Raw genomic sequence first — 25,785 nt, 5'->3', positions numbered from 1 at the left:
AGTACACTAAATGTTTTCTGTATTTTTCAGAAATTCTGCTGACCCCACGTAGGAGACGACAACTCAGTAGTGAATCTACTACCTCTGGAGGAATAAGTTAATATATTTAATTATTAAATAAGCCTAAATTTCATATAGTTCTGAGAAAAAGAGGACAGCTAAATGATGGTTTCTCAGTCCCATTGATGGTTCTTAAATGATAACCGTTGGGTCTGATGAGGGTCATAGTTCCTAAGAAAAGGGGCTTCCCACTTCCCTTCCTCATGTTGCTTTCTCACTCATTGCTTGCCCACTGGGGAAGAAGCAGGAGGACACTAACATTTATTAAGCACTTACTAGGTGTTAGGTATTTTATGGATATTTCCTTTGATTCTTATAATAACATTATAAGGTGTGTAGTATTTTATTTCCCCTTTAAGGCATAATGAGTTGGCAAATGGCAGAGCTTACATTCAAATGCAAGCCTGTCTTTCTCCAGAAGTCCCTGTCCTATCCTCCTGATCACATTTCTATTTTAAGAACAAAATTATTCTCCTATGTATAAGTGCTTCAGAGAGATTTTGCAAAAGATTTTGGTTCATAACTACAGCACTTCAAACAATCAAAATTTAAGAGACAAATAGTATAAACCTTTAAAGCCCTGCTTAAAAATCAAAATACTTCTTGGGGTACGTGGGTGGCTCAGCCGGTTGAGCATCTCACTCTTGATTTCAGCTCAGGTCATGATCTCATGGTTCATGGGATCGAGCCTCATATCTGGTTCTGCGCTGAGAGTGTGGAGCCTGTTTGGGATTCTGTCTCTTCCACTCTCTCTGCCCCGCTTCCACTCACGTTCTCTCTCTCTCTAAAAATAAACAAGGGTGCCTGAGTCAGTTAAGCATCTGACTTCGGCTCAGGTCACGATCTCACGGTTTGTGGGCTAGAGTCCTGCATCGGGCTCTGTGCTGACAGCTCAGAGCCTGGAGCCTGCTTCAGATTCTGGATCCTGTGTCTCCCTCTCCGTCTGCTCCTCTTCCACTCGTGCTCTATCTCTCTCTCTCTCTGTCTCAAAAATAAATGGATATTAAAAAAAAATAGTAAAAATAAAAACTAAACTTAAAAAAACCAAAATGCTTCTTAAATGATGAGTTAATTTATGGGAATTTATATTTAACTACAGGATTAAAATTTCAGGTTTATCACCATTCCAAATTTATTACAGAGACTTAGTGAACATTACCATTTTCTTCTCTTCATATGAAATTAATACCTGCAGAGTAAGAATAAGCAGTTAAGTACTTTACTTGTCAAAGTAACCTGGAATTTAGTAACATTTATTGAATTATTCTGTTATTTATTGCAAAGATATTTAGACATTCATATGGAAACATTTTACCATATACTTTTATTTGGCCATTTTCACTGCTAAAGCCTTAAAAGAAATTTCAAATTTATTTTTAATATTGTGTTTTTTTTTAAGTTTATTTATAATCTCTCTACCCAACATGGGGCTTGAACTCACAACCCTGAGATCAAGAGTTACACACTCTTACTGACTGAACCAGCCAGGCACCCCTGAAATTTATTTTTTATATCTGGGTCTTTTTCTATGTTAAAAGTTCTGCATTCAGGGGTGCCTGGGTGGCTCAGTCGGTTAAGCATCCAACTTTGGCTCGGGTCATGATCTCACAGTTTGTGAGTTTGAGGTCCTCGTCGGGCTCTGTGCTGACAGCTCAGAGCCTGGAGCCTGCTTCAGATTCTGTCTCCCTCTCTCTCTCTGCCCTTCCCCCACTCACACTCTGTCTCTCTCTCAAAAATAAACATTAAAAAATTAATTAAAAATTCTGCATGCAAATTAAAATTAACTACAGTACTCCTCTAGGGCAGCCCACTTTTTGTTTTGTTTTGTTTTTTTCACATGCAATTTATTTATTTATTTATTTATTTATTTATTTATTATTTTTTTTTTTTAATATATGAAATTTATTGTCAAATTGGTTTCCATACAACACCCAGTGCTCATCCCAAAAGGTGCCCTCCTCAATAACCATCACCCACCCTCCCCTCCCTCCCACCCCCCATCAACCCTCAGTTTGTTCTCAGTTTTTAACAGTCTCTTATGCTTTGGGGCAGCCCACTTTTTGAAGTAATATTTTCCGTAGAAACTGTTAGAAAATGGTTGTTTTTCCATAGAAACATGTTGCACTTGGAAAACTTGCTTTTGACAAGGAGTTGGCATCAAATGAATAATGGATTTTTTTCAGCAACATGACTTAAAAACAAATGTGTAACAATTTAAAATATCCTATAATTGGGGCACCTGGGTGGCTCTGTCAGTTGGGCATCCAATTTCGGCTCAGGTCATGATTTTGCAGTTCGTGGGTTCGAGCCCTGTATCATTCTCTGTGCTGACACCTCGGAGCCTGGAGCCTGCTTCGGATTCTGTGTCTCCCTCTCTCTCTGCCCCTCCCCTGCTCACACTCTGTCTGTCTCTCTCAAAAATAAGTAAATGTTAAAAAAAATTTTTTTTAAATATCCTATAATCATTTTACATAGTAAAATCATTTGTAAAGCCTCATGAAAAGCACATAATTGTGGTTGTACATTGATTATACGGAGGGATCCTAAATACTGTTAAGTGACATTCAGCTCATAAGTACATACATCTTTTTTGTAGATTAGAATTGCTTTAGCTAACGCCAAAAGGCTAATAATTTGGTCTGCTTTTTTAGAATTTAGAAAGGCATCTTGAGATACTGATTAGATTGAACTTCTCTTTCATAAGTACGCTAAGAATGTTTGGTACATTGCCATTTTTCCTCCTTGATTTCCCTTTCGTTTCAAGACACATTTATGAGCATTCATTTGGTTGTAGGTTGCATTCAAATTTGAAACCATTCTTTTGAGAAGAGACCATTGCAGCATCTAAGCATTTAAAGAGACTTGGCTCTCTTTTAGGATAGACTGGTGTCTTGAGAGATTTTACAAAATAAGAGTCCCTAGAATTGAACCTTCTTGCCTACTTTCCCTTACCCTTTCCTAAAGCCTGATCAATGTTAAGACTAGCACTAAAGGGGTTCCTGAGTGGCTGTGTTGGTTGAGCATCTGACTTAGGCTCCGGGCCATGATCTCGTGGTTCATGAATTCAAGCTACGCCCCCTCCCCCCACTCCCTCTCCTGCTGGCTGCTGTCAGTGTAGAGCCTGCTTCGGATCCTCTGTCCCTGTCTCTCTTCCCCTCCCCTGCTCATGGTCTCTCTCTCTCTCTCTCTCTCTCTCTCTCAAAAGTAACCAAGCATTAAAAATAAAAAGATAGTCACTAAAGAAGTCACAAAGGGGAGCCCTGTAGGGTAGAGCTGCTTCCTCCTTCTAGGCTGCTCAGTACTCTGCTGCAATAACCTTTGAGGAATTGGGCACAGATGTAGGAGTCAGTGAGATGGCAGCTGTATTGGAAAAGTGAGAATTGGCTTTACATGAACAATTCCTGGACCCCAGTATCCTGAACGTTATAATAACCCGTCCACTCCTGATTATGAGTTCAAATCATTAAGCAAGTGAAATTGAAATCCTCTATTTCTTAGATGACAGCTTTCTAGTAGAGCTAAAAGTAAGCTCTAGTAGAGCTAAAAGTTTGAAACACTTTTTACCAATAATTAGGTTTTTTTTTTTAACAAATATTTGTTGATCATCTACTATGTGCCAGATATTATTTTAGGCACTGGAGATATAACGGTGAGCAAAACAGACAATAATTCTTATCTTCCTGGACCTTGCATTCTAAGTAATACCATTAAGTAATCATCAGACATTATTTTCAGTGATTTCTCAGCCTTCTGCTGATAAGATTTTCATTTCTGTTTTAAAAGATCTGAACCATGCCTCCTATCCTAGGAGAAGTAGACAAATGGCTCACAGTCTTGACCTGCAAGGGCAAGATTTTCTAAAGTTGTCCCAGCACCACTGTTTCAATTCCTTCTAAAGTAAATAGCAGCCTTAAGTGGAAGTAGAGAAAACTCCTCCTATCAACATCTATCTACAATGATAACATGAGTTAGCAATGAACAAAAAACCTTACAAGAAAACTATTTCCTAGTAATCATCACCAGAAGATATTTATGTACACAGATACCAACTGCATATTCTTTCTGTTGTAGAAAGTATCCCTAATAACCAGATAGTTAAAAACTTCCTTCTCCCTTGTGCAGCCTATTCTTTGAGTTTCAATCAAGCTGAGCACCCATACAGGTAGTGAATGTTTTTAAAAGTGAATTTCAAAAGACCCTTTTTAAAAAAAATATTTATCAAGGCTGATAATTAAAGTAACAAGTGTCGATATTCTTTTTTATTCTATGAAGTTTTGGAGCCCTTTGGGAAGACTGTATCTGTAAGATAGGTAAGCTGTCTGTTAATTGTCCTCACAGGAATGTTGAGAGAATTAAAAATCAAATGTTTATAAATTCTTGTGCTTCTTGATTGAAAGATGTTCCACGTATTGCAATAGAATTGTTAAAATTATTGAAGAATTCACAGTGATAAGACCTAGCTTAATAGTAGGCACGCAATTTTTAAAATTGAAATGAATTTCTATATGATGAGTAATGCAGGCATGAAGCTTTCTCACTACATAGTTCATATCCTTAGAGTAAGTTAAGAACTTATCCTTAGAGTAAGTTAAGAAGATCCCTTTTTTCAGCAAGTACTTATATATTCTACGATTCTCATTAATTACAGAAAAAAGAAGAATTCGTAAAAATTTTACCAAAGAAGAAGTAAATTATCTTTTCAATGGAGTTAAGAAAATGGGAAATCACTGGAATTTAATTTTGTGGTCTTTCCCCTTTCAGCAAGGACGGAAGGCTGTGGATCTTGCTCACAAATACCACAAGCTGACCAAAGGCTCCAAGCATGAAGCTCCTTGATCAGAATACTTGTCAGTTTTTAGGTTTAACTAATAGAATACAATGGCTTGAAACACAATTTAAAATCTTCTAAACTCTCATGAAACAGAGAACGTGAAAACAATACTGTTTTAATTAAATACTCCTTGTGATTCTGTATCTCTTTGAATTATTAAAGTAATTTATAAAACAAATACACTTTTTAATGTGTAGATTAGTAAGCAAAATTCCTTTATAAGGTCAAACATTTGTTTAGGAATATGCTTTTATTTTTCCTTAAGCTCAAAGAATACAGGTCAGAGAAAAAAAATCAGCCTTTAAGCATTATTTGACAATATATTGTAATGGATACCATGTGAGACATTTGGATTTTAGTATATATTCTCACCCTGTGTAAGTTCCTCCCCAGAACTTAGAGTAGTTTCCCAAGCTGTTCAAATGAAGTTCCCACATATTAAATCAATGTTTGACATTTTGTTAGCTAAACTAAAATGTTTCCTCTTCTAGAGGCTAATTGTGCAGTTCCTTTGAATATCCCCAACTTCTATGGTCAGGTTCACTTTTTTGGTGTATGTTTATTTGCCTTTGCTTTTTAAAAGCTTAGAACAAATTTTTATCGTTTAAGTTAGTTTTCTTCTAGTGGAAAACCAAGCTATTTGACCTCAGTTGTCTATTTTTCTTACTCTTTTTATATTCCTATCCTGATCCCCAAAGGATGCTGTTGCAGCCTTTATTAAACTTAATATGCTGTTGCTGTGGCAAAGGGATCAAGTATCAGAGCCTTAAAGCTCACCTGTTCTTATATACCCATTGGTTCACTGCTTCGTGTCATTGTAATAGATTTCTTCAGTCCCGAGAGGTATTTCCAGAAAAGTTTGTATTCTTTGACCTTTTCACATCATGACTATATCTACTTGGATAAATTAAGAATTTTTATTAAATTTATTTTTTAATGTTTTATTTATTTTTGAGAGAGCACAAAGCAAGGAGGGGCAGAGAAAGAGGGACAGAGGATCCGAGGTGGGCTCTACACTGACAGCAGTGAGCCCAATGTGGGGCTCAAACTCACAAATCACGAGATCATGACCTGAGCCAAAGTCGGACACTCAAACGACTGAGCCACCTAGGTGCCCCAGAATTTTTACTAAATTTCTAATTTTCTGATCCATAATGAAAATTGCAGAGAGCCAATAAGCAGAAAATTTTCTTTAAATTCAAAATTTACTTTAAATAAAAGAATATTTTTTTTTAATTTTTTTAACGTTTATTTATTTTTGAGACAGAGACAGAGCATGAACGGGGGAGGGTCAGAGAGAGGGAGACACAGAATCCGAAGCAGGCTCCAGGCTCTGAGCTGTCAGCACAGAGCCCGACCTGGGGCTCGAAACTACAGACCACGAGATCATGACCTGAGCCGAAGTCGGCCGCTTAACCAACTGAGCCACCCAGGCGCCCCTGAATACAAGAATAATTTAAAATTACAAAGGGGTGCCTGGGTGGCTCAGTCAGTTAAGCGTCCGACTTCGGTTCAGGTCATGATCTCACAGTTCATGAGTTCCAGCCCCGCATCTGGCTCCCAGCTGACAGCTTGGAGCCTGCTTGGGATTCTGTGCCTCCCTCTCTCTGCCCCTCCCCTGCTTGCTCTCTCTCTCTCTCTCTCTCTCTCTCTCTCAAAAATAAATAAAGATTAAAAAAAATTAAAGTTAGGAAAATTCCTTATAGCATCTCAAGTGTGAATGAATCTTGTCCATTTAAATAGGCTTTTTGATTTGCACTTCTCAAGACTTAGGAAAGTTGTTTTAGGTCAAAGGGGAAAACATTGTTTTGTCAGTCTTATTGGCTTAATCAGGAGTTGTTTCTTACGGATGTTCAGAAAGGATTTAAACATGTTTTTCTACTTTAAGTGGGTCTCAGGTAATAGTTCTTTTATTGATCGGAAATTAACAGAAAAATCAAACACTGCTTAACTCAAGCATCCCCAAGAATATGATATACTGTTGGTTAGACACTGATTTGTGTCAGTTACTGAGACTATATTTAAAATAACCAATACTGGGGCACCTGGGTGGCTCAGTCCATTAGGTGTTGGCCTCTTGATTTTGGCTCAGGTCATGATCACTCAGTTCATGAGATCGAGCCAAGTCAGGCTCTGTGCTGACAGTGCATGGCCTCCTTGAGATTCTCTCTCCCTCTCTCTGCTCCTCCCCCACTCATGCTCTGTCTCTCTCTCAAAATAAATAAACATTAAAAAAAATTAACCAATGCTATATTGCCTTCTGAAACCTTGAAATTTTATCCTGACTCTTCACTAACTTGGTTAACATGAGCTGCGTTTTTTTCCCCTCAGATGGAAATATTTGGTAATAAAATAGATGAAGACACATCAAAAGGAAAGTGGAAGAACGATGACATATTAGAGAACTGTATAGCTTTAGGAATTTAGACATGACAAAATCAACAGGGAATAAAAAATGATTTTAATAATGACAGACCTTTGGAGTTGGAATTGACCTCAGTTATAGTTCCCTGCCAGAGGCATGAACTGCTGTACAACAATCTCAACATTTGTGGCTGTCTTTAATTTTGCATAAATCCTCAGAAACCTGGAATTTACTACTTCACAAGGTGATAATTGGTGGTCAGTTCTAACTTAGATTAAAATGAAATGTGCCCTCTTCAAGCACCTCTGTAGAACCACAAAAGTTGAATTTCTTTTCTACATGCCAATCCTTGAGAAAGGAAAAGATAGCTATCCATCACTTTCTCCTTTTCCCTCTACATTCTCTATCCTTCATGCTGATAAGCCCAGTTACTTCATGCTTCAGCAGAACAGTGTCATGTCTCCTTATGGGCTTAGTCACTGACCACTGGACACTTACTTGTCTTGATAAAATGTGTCCAGGGAGTGCGTGGGTGGTTCAGTCAGTTGAGTGTCCGACTTCAGCTCCAATCATGATCTCACAGCTAGGGAGTTCGAGCCCCACGTCAGGCTCTGTGCTGCCAGCTCAGAGCCTCTAGCCTGCTTCAGATTCTGTGTCTCCCTCTCTCTTTGCCCCTCCCCCGTTCACACTCTGTCTTTCTCTCTGTCTCAAAAATAAACATAAAAAAAAAAATGTGGCTTTACTGCCAGAGTATGTCTGTACCCAGTTTGTCATCTAGTATATTAGGCATCTCTTCCTACTTCAGATCATCCACAGCTTTGAGTGTGATGCTGCATTCTCATCCAAGTCACTGAGGGTAACTTGAGGTGCTGGGCCAGGATGAGAGGCTGGGCAGGCTCCTAGCAGCCTCTGGTTATCCCTGTTCATCGGTTCCCTTTGGGCCTGGTCTTTGACCTGCTGCAATGCTATCATCCAGGCTACATTTCACTTTGAGTGAATTGTCAAATGCCCCGTTGAAATCTGCATTTGCTATGTCTAGCATCCTCTTGCCTGGCATTCCTGCAAAAAAGAAAAAAAGAGAGAGAGAGACTGTGAATCTTGTCCTATCTTTTCCTTTTCTATCTAGTCACATTTAGAGAATTTCAGCTAGGGCTGATGAAGTTCACTGGCCTGGAGTTTTAAACTCCATCTTCTGTCCTACGGAAATCCAGACACTGCCTTTTTATGACTTACAATACTTTCCAGACTTCTTTTTTTTTTTTAATTTTTTTTTCAACGTTTATTTATTTTTGGGACAGAGAGAGACAGAGCATGAACGGGGGAGGGGCAGAGAGAGAGGGAGACACAGAATCGGAAACAGGCTCCAGGCTCTGAGCCATCAGCCCAGAGCCTGACGCGGGGCTCGAACTCACGGACCGCGAGATCGTGACCTGGCTGAAGTCGGACGCTCAACCGACTGCGCCACCCAGGCGCCCCAATACTTTCCAGACTTCTAAGGGTGTAACTCTTCATGGATTTTCACTCTCACTGCCTTGTTTGAACCGTACATTCAGGTTGGCCGATGCTATGCCCATTTGTTGGATCCTGTAACTCATGCTGCCAACGTTTTGGCAGAGCCAGGATCAGAATTCTACTCCTTTGAAACTCACGTAGGTGGTTGCTTTTCTGCCATATCCCACTTCCTTGTGATATTTAGAAATGCCTTGTAAAGTGAGCGTTTTCCACAGAGGATAGCAAGAACCCTCAAAGGCCACTAAAGTTAAGCTCCATGAGTGAAGTGTATTTTTTTTCCTTCCATTACCCTTTTCCTTCCCCTTGTCTCCCTGACCTTTTATCCTTTCACATATCTTTCTTGTCACTACCCCCACCCCCAAGAAAGGAAATCAAAGCTGCCTATTTCTGTTGTGAAATGCTGTCTCCCTGGAAATATCATTTTGAAAAACCTTGGTGGCTCAGTTGGTTAAGCATCTGACTCTTGATTTCAGCTCAGGTCATGATCTCACAGATTGGGAGATCCAGCCCCGTGTGGACCTCTGCACTGAAAGCTTGGACCCTGCCTGGGATTCTCTATCTCTGCCCCTCCCCTGCTAGCGTGCTCGCGTGCCCTCTCTCTCAAATAAACTTAAAAAAAAAAGTTAATAAACACAATTGTATTGTTTGCTGCAGTAAAGATTACTACCTTGCACTCAATAGGGAGTGAGGTGAAAAGCGGGATATTTATGGGACTTGGGGGTCTAGTTTAAGATGGGTCTTTCATTGCGGGGCTAAGAATTAGGCAAAATTCATGATAGCTTAAGTTCAGTGAATAGGATTGAAGTACTGGGATGCTACCTTTTAGCATTGGGATCCTTGGCCAGGTTTCTTAAGTTTTCTGAGCTTCAGGTTTCTAGTCTGTAAAAGGGTTAGATACGATTCAATGAGATAATGTGTAACTGGCACAGATCAGCGCCAGATAAATGGCGCTATCGTGTAATAGTCTCACTCCAAAGCCTGAGCTTTTCTCCTTAGCCTGGGCCCTCGACGGCGCATCGCTAGCAGATAGCTCGGCGAGGACCCGAGGCTAGTGCCACTACTCCCCTTGGCCGGCAGAGGCCGCCCGCGCGCCCTCCGTCCCGGCGGCTCCAGGTCCCGCCGCCGTCGCCTCTCTGCGCATGGCTGCCCCGGCTGTTGCCTGACCGCCACCCACCTTCCGCCGCCGCAGCGGCCTCACGACTCTGTGGGAGCTGGCGGACCTTCGTGGGCCCAGCGAAGCGCGGCGGGCGGCGCGGACCCTGCAGGGGGGGCGGCTTGAGGGGCGGCGCGAGGGCGGCGGAGAGTGGGCGGCCCGGCCAGGGTCCTCGCGGGTCCTCGGCGGGCCCGGGGGAGGGCCCTCTTTGTGGCTGCAGTTGGCAAGATGGCGCCGGTGGGGGTGGAGAAGAAGCTGCTGCTGGGCCCCAACGGGCCCGCCGTGGCGGCTGCCGGCGACCTGACCAGCGAGGAGGAAGAGGGCCAGAGCCTATGGTGAGACCGCGAGGCGGCCGGGCGGGGCCGGCGGGGCCGGGGAGTGTGCGGCCGAGTGGGGAGCTGTCCGGACTGGGCTGCACCGTCGGACAGACTGACGGGCCGTTGCGGGCCAGTCAGGTCCAGGCTAGCCCTTGGACTGACCGCTTTGCTGTTATCGCCACAGGTCCTCGATTCTGAGCGAGGTGTCCACTCGCGCTAGATCCAAGCTGCCGTCCGGCAAGAACATCCTGGTCTTCGGTGAGCGCCGGAGGTGGGGCGTTGCCCGGGGAGCTGGGGTGGGCGAGACGGGCGCCCCTCTCACAGGTCCCAGCCTTCCTTTCTCCTGCCCGCAGCCTGCCTCGCCCAGGAGGGCTTGGAGATCCTGGCTGGACAGCCGGAGACTGGCCAAGTCCACCGTGCCTGAGGTTGGGATATCTCTTTTGGAGAGTCAGTGATGCTGGCGTGGAGTTGTCGGCACATTCCTTAGTCATTTGGCCGCAACATCAGCCTTACTTTAAATGTCACTGGTTCTGTGTGGTCATAGTCTCAAAGTTTACCAAATTGCAGGTGTGGAGAGGGGGATGAGTATATGAGAAGGTTAGGTGGAGGAGGTGGGGGGAAATGAGGTGACTTGGGAGTCAGGGGTATGGGGAGATGCCACCGGAACCGTTCCTCCATCTTCATGAGCAGGGCACAGTCGCAGAGACTCTGCAAAGGACAGGAGGTCCTGGGGTCCTCACTAGGGACTTGACTGCATTATTCCAGCCCTCACTGCTGGGTTCCCTGGGTCAGGTCCCTTATTGTGTCTGGTCTCAGTTTCTGTCCATAAGTGAGGGAGTTTGATCAGGTTCATTCATCCAGAGAATCCATTTGTTGAGAGATTCCTATCGGCTGGGCACTGGAGAGCACAGGCATCCCTCACACATTGCACAAGAGAGACAGATATGTTGGTAATTACACTACACCATGCTGGCATGGGAAGATTATTGTAGGGCATCACATTATTTGATGCTGTTTTGCAAGAGGGTAGTTTAGGGGTCAGGTGTTTTGAAGGATAAGTGTTAACATGCAGGGGCACAGAGTGTTTGCAGTGACACAGAAGTGACAGGAAGGTGTGGGGGTTTGGAAGATGCCAGAAGCTCCTTGTAGGTGACTGATGAGATAAGTTGGGTCAGATTGTGGAAGGCTGAAGAGTTGATAATGCTTTTTCCTGGAGGCCCCTGATTCTCAAGGCCTTTGTTTCACTTCCATCCCCTAATCCTCTTGGGAATCACTGTGAGGGTGGTTTTCCCAGTGGTTTTGTTTGTTTGTTTGTTTGTTTGTTTATTTATTTTTTAATTTTTTTTTAACTTTTATTTATTTTTGAGACAGAGAGAGACAGAGCATGAGTGGGGGAGGGACAGAGAGAGAGGGAGACACAGAATCGGAAGCAGGCTCCAGGCTCTGAGCCATCAGCCCAGAGCCCGACGCAGGGCTCGAACTCACGGACCGCGAGATCGTGACCTGAGCTGAAGTCGGACGCTTAACCGACTGAGCCACCCAGGCGCCCCTGTTTGTTTGTTTTTTAATGTTTGTTTATTTTTGAGACAGAGACAGAGCATGAATGGGGGAGGGTCAGAGAGAGAGAGGGAGACACAGAATCTGAAGCAGGCTCCAGGCCCCGAGCTGTCAGCACAGAGCCTGACGCGGGGCTCGAACCCACGGACCACGAGATCATGACTTGAGCCGAAGTCGGATGCTTAACCGACTGAGCCACCTAAGTGCCCCTCCCAGCATTTTTGAGGGGAGCTTATGGTCTTCTTTAGGTGGTGATCACTGCAGAAGGTAATAGAGGACCTTTAGAGATCTTTAAGAAGTGAGGAACCAAGGTCACCAGATCTGTGTTTTACAAAGGGAATTCTGGCAGCAGAGTTGCAGGTGGCTCAAAATGAGCAGGTATTGAAGTCAGGCTGAGAGTTGTTCACCAAAGCTCGGATGGGGATGTGGAGTCTCTGAATACAGTAGTGACATTGGGGATGGACAGGAGGTCTTTGATCTGTGGAATGCTTCTTAATTCTTATGTCTTGTAATTCCATATTATTAAATACCAGGGGTGCCTAGTAATGTTTCTGGGTGGTGGTTCTTCTTAATGTTTAAGGTTTCTCTTTTGAGGGTGCAGGTGGTTGTTGGTTGGAGGGGTATGAGGAGGCACTTGATGATTACTGAGATTGTGCTTAGGAGTTTTGCTTGGGTCCGTAATTATTTTCATCAGTTTCCTAGCCTTCAGGATGCTTATGAAAGAGAGGTACTAAAATCAAAAGTGAATAATAGCTTCTATTCTTCATGATTGTGAGGCAGGATCAGACTTTTTTTAGTTCAAAGTTCTGGACTGTAAGTTTAATTATATTTTGAAGATTTCTTGCTTTTCTTGTGGTAAAACTTTATTTTGTGTGAAACTAACCCCACCTTTTACTTTCACTTCTCCAAATATATGTCTTATAAATTGGACATATAGACCTGTGGACCTGCCTTATTCCTTCCCTTGTGAAATAAGGATGACTGCAGTAGAATGTCATTTTATATCTTGGAATTTGTCACCTTTGTCACCACTATCCACCCTCCATTCTTACAGCAAAGCCTGTTTTGTTTATGATGAGTGCAAGTGAGACCTCAGCAGCAGGCTTTGTGTGAAACCTTCGTTGTCACTTGTGTGTCAAGATTCCCCATCCTTGCCTAGAATAAACAGCACACTTTGCCTTCTCTTGTACATCCTTCGTAGGTGAAGATGGTTCTGGTAAAACAACCCTCATGACTAAACTTCAAGGAGCTGAGCATGGCAAAAAAGGAAGAGGCCTAGAGTATCTCTACCTCAGCGTCCATGATGAGGACCGAGATGGTGAGTGATGTGTTGATCTGTGGTAAGGGGTAAATGCATATCTCAGACTCTGCTGTTGTGGCTCCTATTTTCTGTTTAGTTCTAAGAGAATTAGTCACAGGGGAATAGATGAAGTGTATGTCTTTGTAGGACTTAACCCACTTGTTAAAAGTTTATTTATTTACGTAAGTAATCTCTACACCCAGTGTGGGGCTCGAACTCATGACCGTGAGATCAAGAGTTGCATGTTTTTATGGGTGCCTGGATTGCTCATTCGGTTAAGTGTTTGACTTGGGGCTCAGGTCATGATCTCACAGTTCACGGGCTTGGGCCTCGCGTGGGGCTCTGTGCTGACACCTCAGAGCCTAGAGCCTGCTTCGGATTCTGTGTCTCCCTCTATCTCTGCCACTCCCTCCCTCACACACTGTCTCTCTCTTTCAAAAAAAAAATGAATAAACATTAAAAAAAAGAGAAAAAAAGTAGCATGCTTTTCTGACTAAGCCAGCCAGATGCCCCTTCCCTCTTTCCTTTTTATAGTATGTTAGTAAAAATGAGAAATGAGGCTGTTAGCTGTTGTTCTGGGTAACCCCCAGTTAAAAGGAGATATTGAAGGTAAAGTTTCAGATGCACATATAGGTACTATGAAAGATGTTTTTAAAACCTTTGGACTTTTCTATGAGAGAAATATTTAGCAGATTGATTTGGACACGTTGTTACTTTGCCGGTTCTAGTGGAGAATCTGAAATTGGTATGATTCAGAGAGTAACAGTTTAACAGATATTCACAGAAGAATTTTCTAGGTCTCTTTGTGACAATGTTAGAAATGCTTATTTCCCATGTTTCTTTCAGTGGAGGACAGAGGCTCAGGGGTGAGGATGTTCTCTCTAATTCCTTATCTCTAGAATGTGGATAGTAATAGTTTCTACCTGCAGGGTAGTTGGGAATATTAACATTATATGAGAAGCATTCATAAGGATTAGGTATTTCTTAAAATTCTTATCATTTTGAGTTGGATTGGAGTAATGGCTTTTGGTTACCACTGCTCAGTAATGCTTCCTTTATAAACTTTAAAGCTTTATGAATGGCTCTAAAATAAATAATCATTGGTGCCTAGTCTTTTCATATGTAGGAAGATTATCTGTGTAGCGTAAGGGTGAAATATCTGTTTTAGATTACTTTCTTTGTATTTGCCTTTATCCATTTAAACAGTAAGGATCACAGTGTAAGGGTGATTATATAAGGGACTAAATCCTACCACTTCTGGTTCCCCATTTCCTTTTTGCTAACATGAAGAAGTTGGACCCAAGTCCCTTCCAGCAGTATAATTCTTTGATCTCCAAGAGTCATTTCATAGAGGTCATGGATCGGGATCTCTTGTTAAAGCTTGGAGAGCTGCATTGTATTAATGTTAAGGTAATGGTCATTTTAGAACCCCAGAGACTTTATACCTGTTCTTACTCTCCTGGCTTCCTTTGCTGCACCGAACGTTGCCTGAAAGATGTGAAAGAAAGGTAGGAGATGGGCCTGGTGCCAAGGGCTCTTCTTGTATAAGGAAGACAGAGGCTTTCAGGTGCCCAGCTGGGCCCACTGGCATCAGTGTGGGTAAGGGTGGGACAGAGGGGCCGTTGAGCTAGACTTAGAGGGAGGGCCTCATATTGTCTGAGCCTTTTGCATCCAGTTTTCGTTGGGCAGCGTGGTTATTGTGGAAGCACCTGGGTTTTGGAGCCACCAGAACTGGTTCAGAGTCCTGCTCCCATAATTGCTAGTTGTGACTGACCTAAGCACTCTGCACCTCAGTTTCCTCATTTGTAGAACTGGGTAACCATACCTGTTTTGTAAGTTGACACAATGAGAGGTGGCACGTGTTAGGTGTAGCCGACTACTTGAGACACAGTGGTGGTAGCTCTAGTACCCTTTTGAAAGTATAAAATGTGGTATAGATACTCTGTGAATCTCTATAGCTGCTTTTATCAAGATGGCATAAGCATATATCATGCCAAAGCATCATATTAACCATATTTACTTGCCTCTGAGTTGAAGGACGTGTTAGCATTTATTTCAGATTCCTTAAGGTTGCCTTAAAAAATTCCTGGTCTCTGCATTTTTAGGCCACCTACTTGCAGGTCTGTTTTTGTTTTTGCAGGTCTTTTTTTGATGGAAGAGTTGCCCTTACCAGTAGTTAATTATACTTCTTTCAGTAGGTTTTGGGTTTTTTTTTGTTTTGTTTTGTTTTGTTTTTTGTGATGTGACCGAGTTATAAATATACATTTTGCAGATAATCACACAGATAGAAAAAATGGTCTCTTGTCCCTGGTTTGTGGTAGGGCATGACATGTCGAAGCACCACTGCCTCCATGGTTGTGGACGTCTGTTTAACGTCACATGTGGTATGTGTGATCTCCATGCACGTGGATGATAATGTGTAGTGGGCAGTGGGAAGAGAGGCTGAAGAAAGGAACGATGCTTAGTGAGGGGAAGGCATCAAAATCAGTGGGCTTCAGGTACAGAGCAATATCTTTGAAGGCATTCACAGAACCCAAACCAAAACCACTGTCTAAAATGTATTAGAATTTTGAGAGTATAGCTAGACAGTAGATAGTAGATACCTTATTATGCTGTTGAAATAAAGTTGTGAATATTAAATTTTTTACAGCATATGTTTTAATGAATTGATTACACAAAAAAGGGTAGTTAGCAGAAGATAGATTTTTAAGTATATTTTGGAATTTATTGGGGAAAAAGTTAGTGAAATGATATTTTTGATTGTAGGAGTTTTCCCTCAGTGCACTTTTGTAAGAAAAATATTTCTCAAAAATGGTATCTAAAGCTTTTAAAAATAGATTATCATTTTGGAGAAGTACCTTCTATGGTTTGATCATCCAGTTATGATTTTGGAAGCACATGTTTCATGAAATGTCAGCAGTTGCACATTTGTGTGTATGTTTAGCTTTTAATTGTGGAAAACAAAAAAAGGTACAACATAGATTAGAATCATAAACCCCAACGTATGTGTTATTTGCCTTAAACAGTTATCAGTTCTTTACCAATTTTATTTCAACTATACTCTCACCTGCTTCTCCTTTCACTTCACACTGGATTATGTTGAAGCAAATTTCAGACATTATGTCATTTCATCTGCATATATTTCCATCTGTATGTCTAAAAGATAATAATTTTTTAAAAGTTTATTTTGAGAGAGAGTGTATGCACACAAGCGGGGGAGGGAGGGAGGGAGAGAGAGGAAGAGAGAGAGAATCCCAAGCAGGCTCTGCACTGTCAGCATGGAGCCCGACACAGGGCTTGAACTCACGAACCATGAGATAATGACCTGAGCCAAAATCAGGAGTCAAGTGCTTGACAGACTGAGCCACCCAGGTGCCAGGTATCCCATAAGGATTTTTTTTAATTTAATTTTTAATTTTTTTTAGAGAGAGAGAAAGAGTATAAGCTGGGAAGAGGGGCAGAGGGAGAGAGAATATCATAAGCAGGCTCCATGCTCAGCACGGAGCCTGACACAGGGCTTGATCCCATGACTCTGGGATCATGACCTGAGCTCATATCAAGAGTCACACGTTCAACCGAGTGAGCCACTCAGGAACCCTTAAAAGATAAGGATTTTTAAAAACATAACCATATTCTTATACCAAGAATAACTAATTCCTCAATATCACCAGGCATCCAGTAACTCATACCTCAGTGTGTATAAGTAATGATTTTATCTTGGCATTTAAACACAAAGGTCCTGTCTCTTTGGTACCCTTTGTAGTATGTGAACGCACTGTTTAGTATGCCTGACAAGAAGACCTTATTTAACCACAGGCTGCTTGGCACAGCTTGGCTGCCTCATACATTGCTGATATCTGAGGAGAATGGGTTATGTAGATGGTAGTGCAGTTGACCAGTGAACATTTTAGCTTTTGTATGTGTCTTGATTCTTATTAAAAGCTAAAATGTCCTTCACTCTTTATTCTACTATACATTGCTGGAATCTGTTTACATGTGGATATAATATATCATGACAATTTAGAAATCTTTAAGGTTAAATGGTTCATCAGACACCTTGACCAAAGGTTACTGCCCACTGAGCACTTGACCTCTTTTCTGATTAGGATTTCTTGTTGCGTTTTTTATGGTATTCTGTGTTTGTCACTTTTAAGTTCCTCTTGATGTGGCTTTTTTTCAGCTGTGCTGATGGTCATTGTGAGGTTGTAACTTCGCTTTACTTCTTTTTTTAGATCATACACGCTGCAACGTGTGGATTCTGGATGGAGACCTGTATCATAAAGGTCTGCTGAAGTTTGCAGTTTCTGCTGAGTCCTTGCCGGAGACCCTGGTCATTTTTGTTGCAGACATGTCTAGGCCTTGGACTGTGATGGAATCTCTTCAGAAATGGGCTAGTGTTTTACGTGAGCACATTGATAAAATGAAAATTCCACCAGAAGAAATGAGGGAGCTGGAACGGAAGTGTAAGTAAAATAGGATTTTCTCAATTGGAAAATTGACTAGTCTCTTGAGATGGTTCAAGCCACCTTCCTTTTCACAGTGTCAAGAGGTTACAAAGCTTCCTTTACAGAATATTTGGTTTTGTTTGTACCGTTTATTTCAGAGTTTCTCTTGTAAATTCAATAGTCAAAAAGTACTTAAAGCAGTCTTACTCTCAAGCATCACAGTTGCAGAAAGTAAATGAAACCATATTCCTTTTTATCTCCGTTGGTTCTTTTTTAAAATAAAGATTCTTTGGGGCTTCTGGGTGGCTCGGTCGGTTAAGCGTCCGACTTTGGCTCAGGTCATGATCTTGTGTTTGTGGGTTTGAGCTCTGTGTTGGGTTCAGTGCTGACAGCTCAGAACCTGGAGCCTGCTTCAGATTCTATGTCTCCCTTTCTCTTTGCCTTTCCCCTGCTCACACTCGATCTCTCTCTCTCTCTCTCTCAAAAATAAATAAACATTAAAAAAATTTAAAGATTATTCTCTCATCCCTCAAAGTTTGATCAGTCTGTGGGTCTTTTTGCTTTTCTGTTACTCTGGCTGCTGAGTTAGCATCAGTGGATGTGGAGACTTCGATCAGCATGCAGCTTGAGTCCATTGCTCTGGGATTCCATTGAGGTCCTAGGGACTCTCTTGTTGACAGGTTTAAAGGAAGCCCTTTAAAGGAGACAAATCTTTCAGCTTCTACCTTAGTTCATTTTGCCATCAAGCAAGTATGATTTTAGTTAGAAATAGGAAAGTCATTTTTTTGTCATTAAAATGAAAGGCTGTTTTAATACTAAGGACACCCAAGTCCTTTTGACAACAAAGAACTTTCAAATTAAAGGAAGTTTGTTTGTTTTGTTTTTCCTTAATGTGATTCAGAAGCTTATTTTTGCTTTCCCTTGCTTCTGCACTTACATCAGCTTCTGTCCCCTTGCCAGGGAAATGGGAGGGGCAGGGGCTGGAGCCATGGCAATGTTCAGCAGCAGCAATCTTGGCCAGGGCAGGCTTGGCTCAGCCTGGCTTTTTTCCACAGGATGACATCACTCTCTTCAGTGAATTAATGAGGGCTTCTAGGGCATGGCACACGGGATCTTCACACTTACTGGCAAAAGGGTTCAGAAATTTTGATGTGCTTTTTAAATCAGATCTCTTGCTGTGTGTCTTCCTGTCATAAATTCCTCTTGCTCCTGTCCCACATTAGCTAAAACGGGGAATTTAAATTCTATGGTGTGCCATGTGCATGTGTGCTACAGTGGTTGTTATGCAGCTCGGCTGGTCTGCCTTCAGCTGCTGACCTTTCTAGATAATGCCTCTTTTTCCCCTGGAATAGAGACCCTAAAGACAACTTCTTAGAATAGTTCTGAGGCTGAAGAGCTGTTTGTCTTTCACTGCATATTTAGCATCTTGCCCAGATTAATGGGTTAATGCCCTGGAGATTTCAGTCTCTGAATCTGTTTTCTTAGTGTTATAAACTTATAAAGATTTTTTTTTTTTAACCTTGTAAAGATTTTTAAAACAAACAAAACAAGGTTGAGCCACGGATATTGTCCTTTCCCAGATAGGAAAAGTGTCTGCCTTATACCAGGTCTGTTCTATGCACTGGAGATGCACCTAGCAGATAAGATGCCTGCCTCTGGGGATCTTTCGTTCCCATAAACTATTGAATTCATTTTTTGCTTCGTCATTGCTGTCTGTGTCACTTAGGATTAGATTCAGCTGCTTGTGACACAAAACCAAAATAACAGTGGTTTAAACAAGACTGAAGTTTATTTCTCTCTCCTGTAAATGAAATCTGGAGATAGGCAGTTCAAGCCTAGAAGGCAGCTCTGGGAAGTCAGGTCAAGGATCCTGGCTCCTTTCTGCTTATTGCTTTGTCATCTCTAGGGTGTGGTTCTCTTCCTCTTGACAACTAGAACTGTCACCGCCTTCACATCCGTGTTCCAGGCAGCAGGATGGAGGAAGAAGAAAGAAGGGCTGAAGGGTACATGCCTATTGTCTTTCTAAGGAGGTTGGGAAGTGTAGTTTGTATGGCCATGTGTTCTAGGTATCCGGATTTGGTTTGGTTATAAGGAAGAAGAGGAGAAAGGACATAGGAGGGCAACTAGCAATTGCTGTAACCTCGTCCATGCCTCATGACTCTCGTTAACCTTCTGAAGGCCTCTCTTGTTTTCACCACCCTTCCTCTGAAATGTTTGGAATGATAGTCACGCCTTTGTGTTGCATGTTGAAGGAATGTCTTTGTTAGTGCTGGTTTTAGGTTACATTTTAATAAAGCAGTTGGCCGCCATCTTGCTTATCAGACTCCCTCTTTGCAGATTAATTGGACTCTAGGTATTGTATTGAATGAGTGAAGGGCTGTCACTCAACCTAGTTTCCAATCAATACCAGTCTCCAGTCTGCTGGGTTTGGAAAGCTGCTCCATGGGGGGGGGGGGGGGGTCACTTTTTCAGGATTTGGTTCCCCAGTAGTCCTAAATCTGTGGCAGCTGTTTGACTGACAGTGAGGGGAAGGCAGAGCAACCCCAGAGCCTTCAGAAGGTGGCGCTTGTGTAGGTTAGTCTTGTCTTCCCTGCTTTATGTCTGGGCTTCCCTTACTTATCAAATAGAGAAAAAAGATTAGGTGCTGTCTGTGTGATTTTTCAGGACTGTGCAACCAGTGGGTGATCAGTGAGGTAGGAAGAAGAAGAAGATGAGAGAGAGATAGCAGCAGGTAGGGTAGAGCACTCTGATCCCCTTTTGCTACCAACTATTACGTGATGCTAAAGGGGGAGCCCCCAGGTGGGCTGTTGGCTCCTGCTGTGAAATACTGGCCATCTCACCATTGGAGAGAAATTGTTAATACTGTGGTAAGTGTGCACCCTAAGGGAAATGCACATTTTATTATCTGAATTGCACAGTGTTCACTATGTTCTTATTATCCTTCCCTTCACCAACCTCTATCTATGTCATGAATACTTATTCTGTCTCCCAACTTATTTTCTGAAATGCTGAGTTATTAAAAACACATGTGTATTTCCTATGGCTACTGGATAGCCACAGTTAAGTTATTCCTTTAGAGAGTGACCAGTCCAACCCAGGGCTTCCCACCTATTTTCATATCATGGCATATGTAGAATACAGCAGTTTGTGCAGCACACTGGGTAATGGAGTTCTATGGAACAAACCTCTGGGGCTGCCCGCCTCTGCTTCCTGCCACAGCCACTTAGCTCACCTGTAACACCCCAGGCTCTGCCGTGCTCACTGTCGTGCAATCCCTGGTTGAGTGCCTCATGTGATATTGGGCAGTGATAGGTATGACCCAAACTTAAACCGTTGTATTTTTCAATGAGTTGAAGATTTGTTAAAATACGTTGAAGGAGATTCATGTGAGAACCTTTGATTTCTTCAAGATCCTTCAATAACCACACTAATTAATCAGAAAACCCTTCTCTGTCTCTGTTTTTTTCTAAAATGCAGTAGAGATCTCTAGTGTTTATATTGACGATGAAATTATATGAATGAGCTTAATTAAAGAGAAGCTGTAGAAATGAAATGTTAATTATGTCTGCACTTTAGGTCTTAGTTGAGATGGTTTTCAACTTGCCCAATATTTTAGGAAAGACATTGTACTCTTTAGATTAATTCTAGGAGCTCATGTAATGATAACGTAAAATCTCTATCGGTTAAAACTCATTGTTTTAAAATGTTTGAAACTTGTTCTGTGGATGAAGAGAAGTATGTGCACCTTTCCCTAGGTTCTCTTTAATCCAGTTATTTGCATTTTCTTAATGAGCATGTTGTGGATGAGACCGAAAGGCATTTTGATCCTTTCGTCCTGTTGTGTGTAGAAGGTAGAGCTGCCTGTTTGCTGCTCTCGCTCATAGCAGTTTTAATTTGTGGGCTGTTCTCTGGCCTGACATGTGAGCCTTAAAGTACCCATGAAAAGGTATGGGTCTGTGGGCTTTGGTTCACTTGGCTTAACCAGGCCCATGAACCACTCTCAGCTTCAGGGCCCTCCTATGGGATTGCACTATTGATACGCTAGTGAGGTGTGTGCTAAGAAGTGGACATTTTACTCCTGACCCCTTCTTGTGTTAGGAACAGGTCCGCCAACACTGCACAGTGACTCAGGATCTCCTAAAGATGACACTGGGTCCACAAGAGTCAGGATGATGAGGAGACGTGGATGGTGCTGGCCAAGCCCAGCCTTGCCCTTAGTACAGACATAGCTGTATGAAAAACAGCATGTTCTTGTGGAATTCAGATGGTTTTACTCTTCTGATTTTTTGAAAATGTTAGATACATAAGAAATGTGGCTTTTTTCATAGAAACTATTAAATAATAGAAACTACTAAAACCTTAGATGTTTTTAAAACCTCTTTAAGGGACGCCTGGGAAGCCCCTGTATGTTGGAAGAGCGTACAGTTCTTGACCTCGGGGTTGTGAGTTCAAGCCCCCATGTTGGGTGTAGAGATTACTTGAAAATAAAATCTTTTTTTAAAAAATTAAATCTTGGGGTGCCTGGGTGGCTCAGTCGGTTGAGCGTCCGACTTCGGCAGAGGTCATGATCTCGTGGTTGACGAGTTCGAGCCCCACGTCGGGCTCTGTGCTGACAGCTCGGAGCCTGGAGCCTCCTTCGGATTCTGTGTCTCCCTCTCTCTCTGCCCCTCCCCTGCTCGTGCTCTGTCTCTCTCTGTCTCAAAAATAAAAAATTAAAAAAAAAAATTTTTTTTTTTTAAAGTAGAAGAATAAAAAAATAAATAAAACCTGTTTAAGAGTTGGATATAATTAAACATGTCCAGGGGAATATCTTTGCTGCTCTGAAGTTATAATGCTCAGACAATATGTTAGAATTGGCATTTTGTATCACCACCTCCAAATCCCTAATATTACAGTAAGGCAGAGTGGGGAAGTTTGTCAGAACTCTATTTTTTGTGCTTATTACTACCTTTTTCAGTTTTCTAAAACTGGCGTGTGTGTTTTTATTTGTGTGATTTTCTTTTACTTTTTCACCTGTAGTTGTGAAAGATTTTCAAGACTATATTGAGCCTGAAGAAGGTTGTCAAGGTTCCCCGCAGAGAAGAGGACCTCTGACCTCAGGTCCTGACGAAGAAAATGTTGCCCTGCCTCTTGGTGACAATATGCTGACTCATAACCTGGGAATCCCAGTGTTGGTGGTGTGCACAAAGGTATGTGCCAGGAATTATAAATCTGGCTGGGTTTGGCCAGTGAACAATTACCATCTAAAAGAAACTTAGAGGCTCTTGTTGGGTGTCTTCCCATGGGAGAGTTGGACTAATTCAGGATTCATAAGGTACATTGAATATGTCAGTCTAGAAAATATTGTCATTTAATGTTGCTGCTGGAAACATGGCATTACTCTGTTCATAGTTTATCTCTCCGTGAAGTACTGTCTATTGAGTGATTCAAACTCAGAACTAAAAGCAGTTTTTTTAAGGCTCCGTAAACCAGTTGGTCTAGCCTAAACTGATGGCTAAAAAATAGAAGAGCAGAATTCTTTTGGGGTTTTGGTCATTTAAAGTCTGTTGGATTTGAGATGGTTTTCAGGAAGAACATAACACTGGAAAAAGAAGGAAGGGAACTCACTTTCTTCTGCCCTGTAGGATGATGATGTGGGAATGAAAATTAAGTTGAGTCGTAGAGAAATAATTGTTTCTCTTAGAAAAGAAAAAAGTAGCTTTAAAACCATTTTGGGTTTATGGGGCGCCTGGCTTGCTCAGTCAGAAGAGCATGCAACTCTTAATCTCAGGGTCATGAGTTTGAGCCCCGTGTTGGGTGTAGAGATTATTTAAAAATAAATAAACTTAAAAAAATTTTTTTTTGGATTTTAAAAGTACTTTATTCCCAACCACACAATGTGCCATTCACATTATATTCTGTGAGATGAGAGTTCTTTGGAGGGTGCAGTGCACAGCTATGTCCCATGGCCTGCTTCCTGCTGTGACCGTGTTTGATTCTTAGAACAACTGTGAGGTGATCAGACTGTTACGTCCCCACTTTGCAGCTCTGGAAACTGTGGCCCAGGATGAAAGAGAAATCTCCAGTTGCTTTTCACTCTTTCACTTTTCACTCTTTTCACTCACTTTCACTTTTGTCTAATTAATGGTTAGACCCTTGGCTGTGGCTTTCTTCTTTGGAACTATGATAGTTTAATTCTGTAGAAGACACCATTCCCATCCTCAGCAGGCAGAGAAGCAAAGAGGTGACTCCTTTCTCTTTCTGTCTTCCCTGCAGTGTGATGCAGTGAGTGTCCTGGAGAAGGAGCATGATTACAGGGACGAGCACTTTGACTTCATCCAGTCACACCTACGGAGGTTCTGCCTCCAGTGTATCCTTGGAGCGCTGTGTCAGGGCACAGGAGCACAGGCTCCCTTCTGTGCTAATTCAGGCTTCCCTCTAGATTGGTATCTTCAAAAAGATAAAGAACTTCCTGAATCTAGAATGGTCTTCTGCCGGGGAAAAATTGTATACATCTTTTTATTAGTTTTGTATTTTACTGTATTGGAATTTGAGACTTACTGATTTGTGTCTGCCTTTCATTTATTTTTATTTTTAATGCTGTACATTTGATAGGCTTTCATATTAAGAAGAAAGCTGATATGGATAGTCTTACTACCAAAACTACTTTCATCATATCTTGGAAATCTTTTTAAACTTTGCTTTTTTGCAAAAAGGTTAATTACCCAACACGATATTGTTATAGATGCTACAAAGAGTTTCCCATATGTTTATGTTGTGTGGTGTCCATGAGAGATACTGCGTCAGCAGTCTTTTGAGTTATACTTCTGTGAAAATACAGTAGCAAGTGGTGCTACATCCCCATACCACTTCCTCTGGGCCTTTTATCTTGTCCAGCTCAGTGGAGGGTGCTGATACATGTAGGTACCCATCTCTTACAGAAGATGTGCTTAATAATAAACTGGATCACGTGTGAACATCTGTGTCTAGGAAAGAATCTGCACCCTGGATATGCTGAGGGTGTTTTCCTGGGCTAATCTCAGAGCCATTAACTTGACTGCTTATGAACCAACCTGACGGGTCAAAAGACAACAGTCTGCATGTTAAAAAATGAACCACATGGCCTGCCACCATTGACATCCTTTATGCTTTTGACATAGTTCATCTGTCATTATTACCGTTTTAGTTTTAAAAGTTTTAATACTTTCTGTTGATCATGTGTTGATCAAAAACTAATTAGCCTGTGAGTAGTACTTTGAGGATTATGGTTGGCTATGTTTGCTTTTGTCTCTTGCAGTGAATTGGTTTTCCTTAAGCAGATTGATTAGATGGAGCAGCCTTGATTTACACATCAGTGAAGGAGGAGAAAAACCTCGACTTGTTGTATAAGTACATTGTTCATAAAACGTATGGCTTCCACTTTATCACACCTGCCTTAGTTGTGGAAAAGGATGCAGTTTTTATGTGAGTTCCTTATAGGTGATTTCAAATGCTTCTTTTCATAGTACATTTGCTCTTTTCTTTTTATCCTTCCATGTAAGGTGCCTTCTGTCTCTTTCGTACACCGCCAGCTTTCTGCTGCCTTGGGGCAAAGTGCTTGGCCTGGACCTCACAGGGGATAGATATACCCAGATCCTTTCTAGACTGTTTGCCATTCTGCTTCAGTCTAAGGGAAGTAGGTGGAGTGAGGTCATGGGTGCTGCCTTTCATCATTGAGAGCAAGGTACCAAAACTTAAGCCAGACTTTTTTGCCACTTATTGTCAACTCCGGTAGAATACTGGCTGGAGGAAGGAGTTGAAGTATAGGGAATTGGGCTTTGGGGACCCTGATGCCTTCTGTTGAAGCATGTGATCTCTCTGCCCATTGGCAGAGATGATTGCAGGCACCCTTGTTGGTGTACCCGTCAGCATGGGCTTTGGCTATACTGAATGCGTGTTGTATTTTTGGTACTTTGGAGCCACGGGGGCTGCTGTCCTGGGCAGAGACTTAGATACCTGTCTGCTCCAGTTTGTGTTTTTCTGTCACTGGAAAATGATGAGTGTTTTGGATGTGTGAATGAATGATGAAGCTGTGTGGCCTCGGAGAGGACTTGTGCTAGTAGATCAGTGTTTGTAGGCTTCGATATCCTCTTGACTTCAGAATTACAGTTCATTCAGCAATTGCTGAGTACTTCCTAGGTGTCTGGGTTCTATGCTAAGGACACAGAAGTGAACAAGATATGGTCCCTGCACACAGCACTGGAGGGCAGGGGTGGAGCAGTAATGG

The 25,785-nt window shown here is 42.0% G+C and overlaps 2 protein-coding genes across 5 annotated transcripts in view; both read left to right on the top strand.

The window, feature by feature from the left end:
* TERB1 (telomere repeat binding bouquet formation protein 1) overlaps nucleotides 1-4,960 on the top strand; it is a 40,505-nt gene extending 35,545 nt beyond the window's left edge. The window contains exons 16-17 of the mRNA XM_047079307.1: nucleotides 31-96; nucleotides 4,709-4,960. Coding sequence (XP_046935263.1) covers nucleotides 31-96; nucleotides 4,709-4,896 — 254 coding nt within the window. The 3' untranslated portion in view covers nucleotides 4,897-4,960. The remainder of the gene's footprint in view (nucleotides 1-30; nucleotides 97-4,708) is intronic.
* A 5,164-nt stretch (nucleotides 4,961-10,124) lies between these two features.
* Nucleotides 10,125-25,785, top strand: part of DYNC1LI2 (dynein cytoplasmic 1 light intermediate chain 2) — a 39,231-nt gene continuing 23,570 nt past the window's right edge. For all 4 annotated transcript variants that reach the window (XM_047078526.1, XM_047078523.1, XM_047078525.1 and 1 more), the window contains exons 1-7: nucleotides 10,125-10,256; nucleotides 10,423-10,496; nucleotides 12,997-13,113; nucleotides 17,328-17,558; nucleotides 22,560-22,729; nucleotides 23,796-23,889; nucleotides 24,848-24,983. In XM_047078526.1, coding sequence (XP_046934482.1) covers nucleotides 10,150-10,256; nucleotides 10,423-10,496; nucleotides 12,997-13,113; nucleotides 17,328-17,558; nucleotides 22,560-22,729; nucleotides 23,796-23,889; nucleotides 24,848-24,983 — 929 coding nt within the window. In that variant the 5' untranslated portion in view covers nucleotides 10,125-10,149. The remainder of the gene's footprint in view (nucleotides 10,257-10,422; nucleotides 10,497-12,996; nucleotides 13,114-17,327; nucleotides 17,559-22,559; nucleotides 22,730-23,795; nucleotides 23,890-24,847; nucleotides 24,984-25,785) is intronic.

This window comes from Lynx rufus, unplaced genomic scaffold (assembly GCF_022079265.1).
Source record: "Lynx rufus isolate CCGP_SWC_20201006 ecotype Redwood Valley unplaced genomic scaffold, mLynRuf1.p SCAF_16, whole genome shotgun sequence".
Taxonomy (NCBI): Eukaryota; Metazoa; Chordata; class Mammalia; order Carnivora; family Felidae; genus Lynx; species Lynx rufus.
This window is presented reverse-complemented; position numbering and strand designations above follow the sequence as displayed.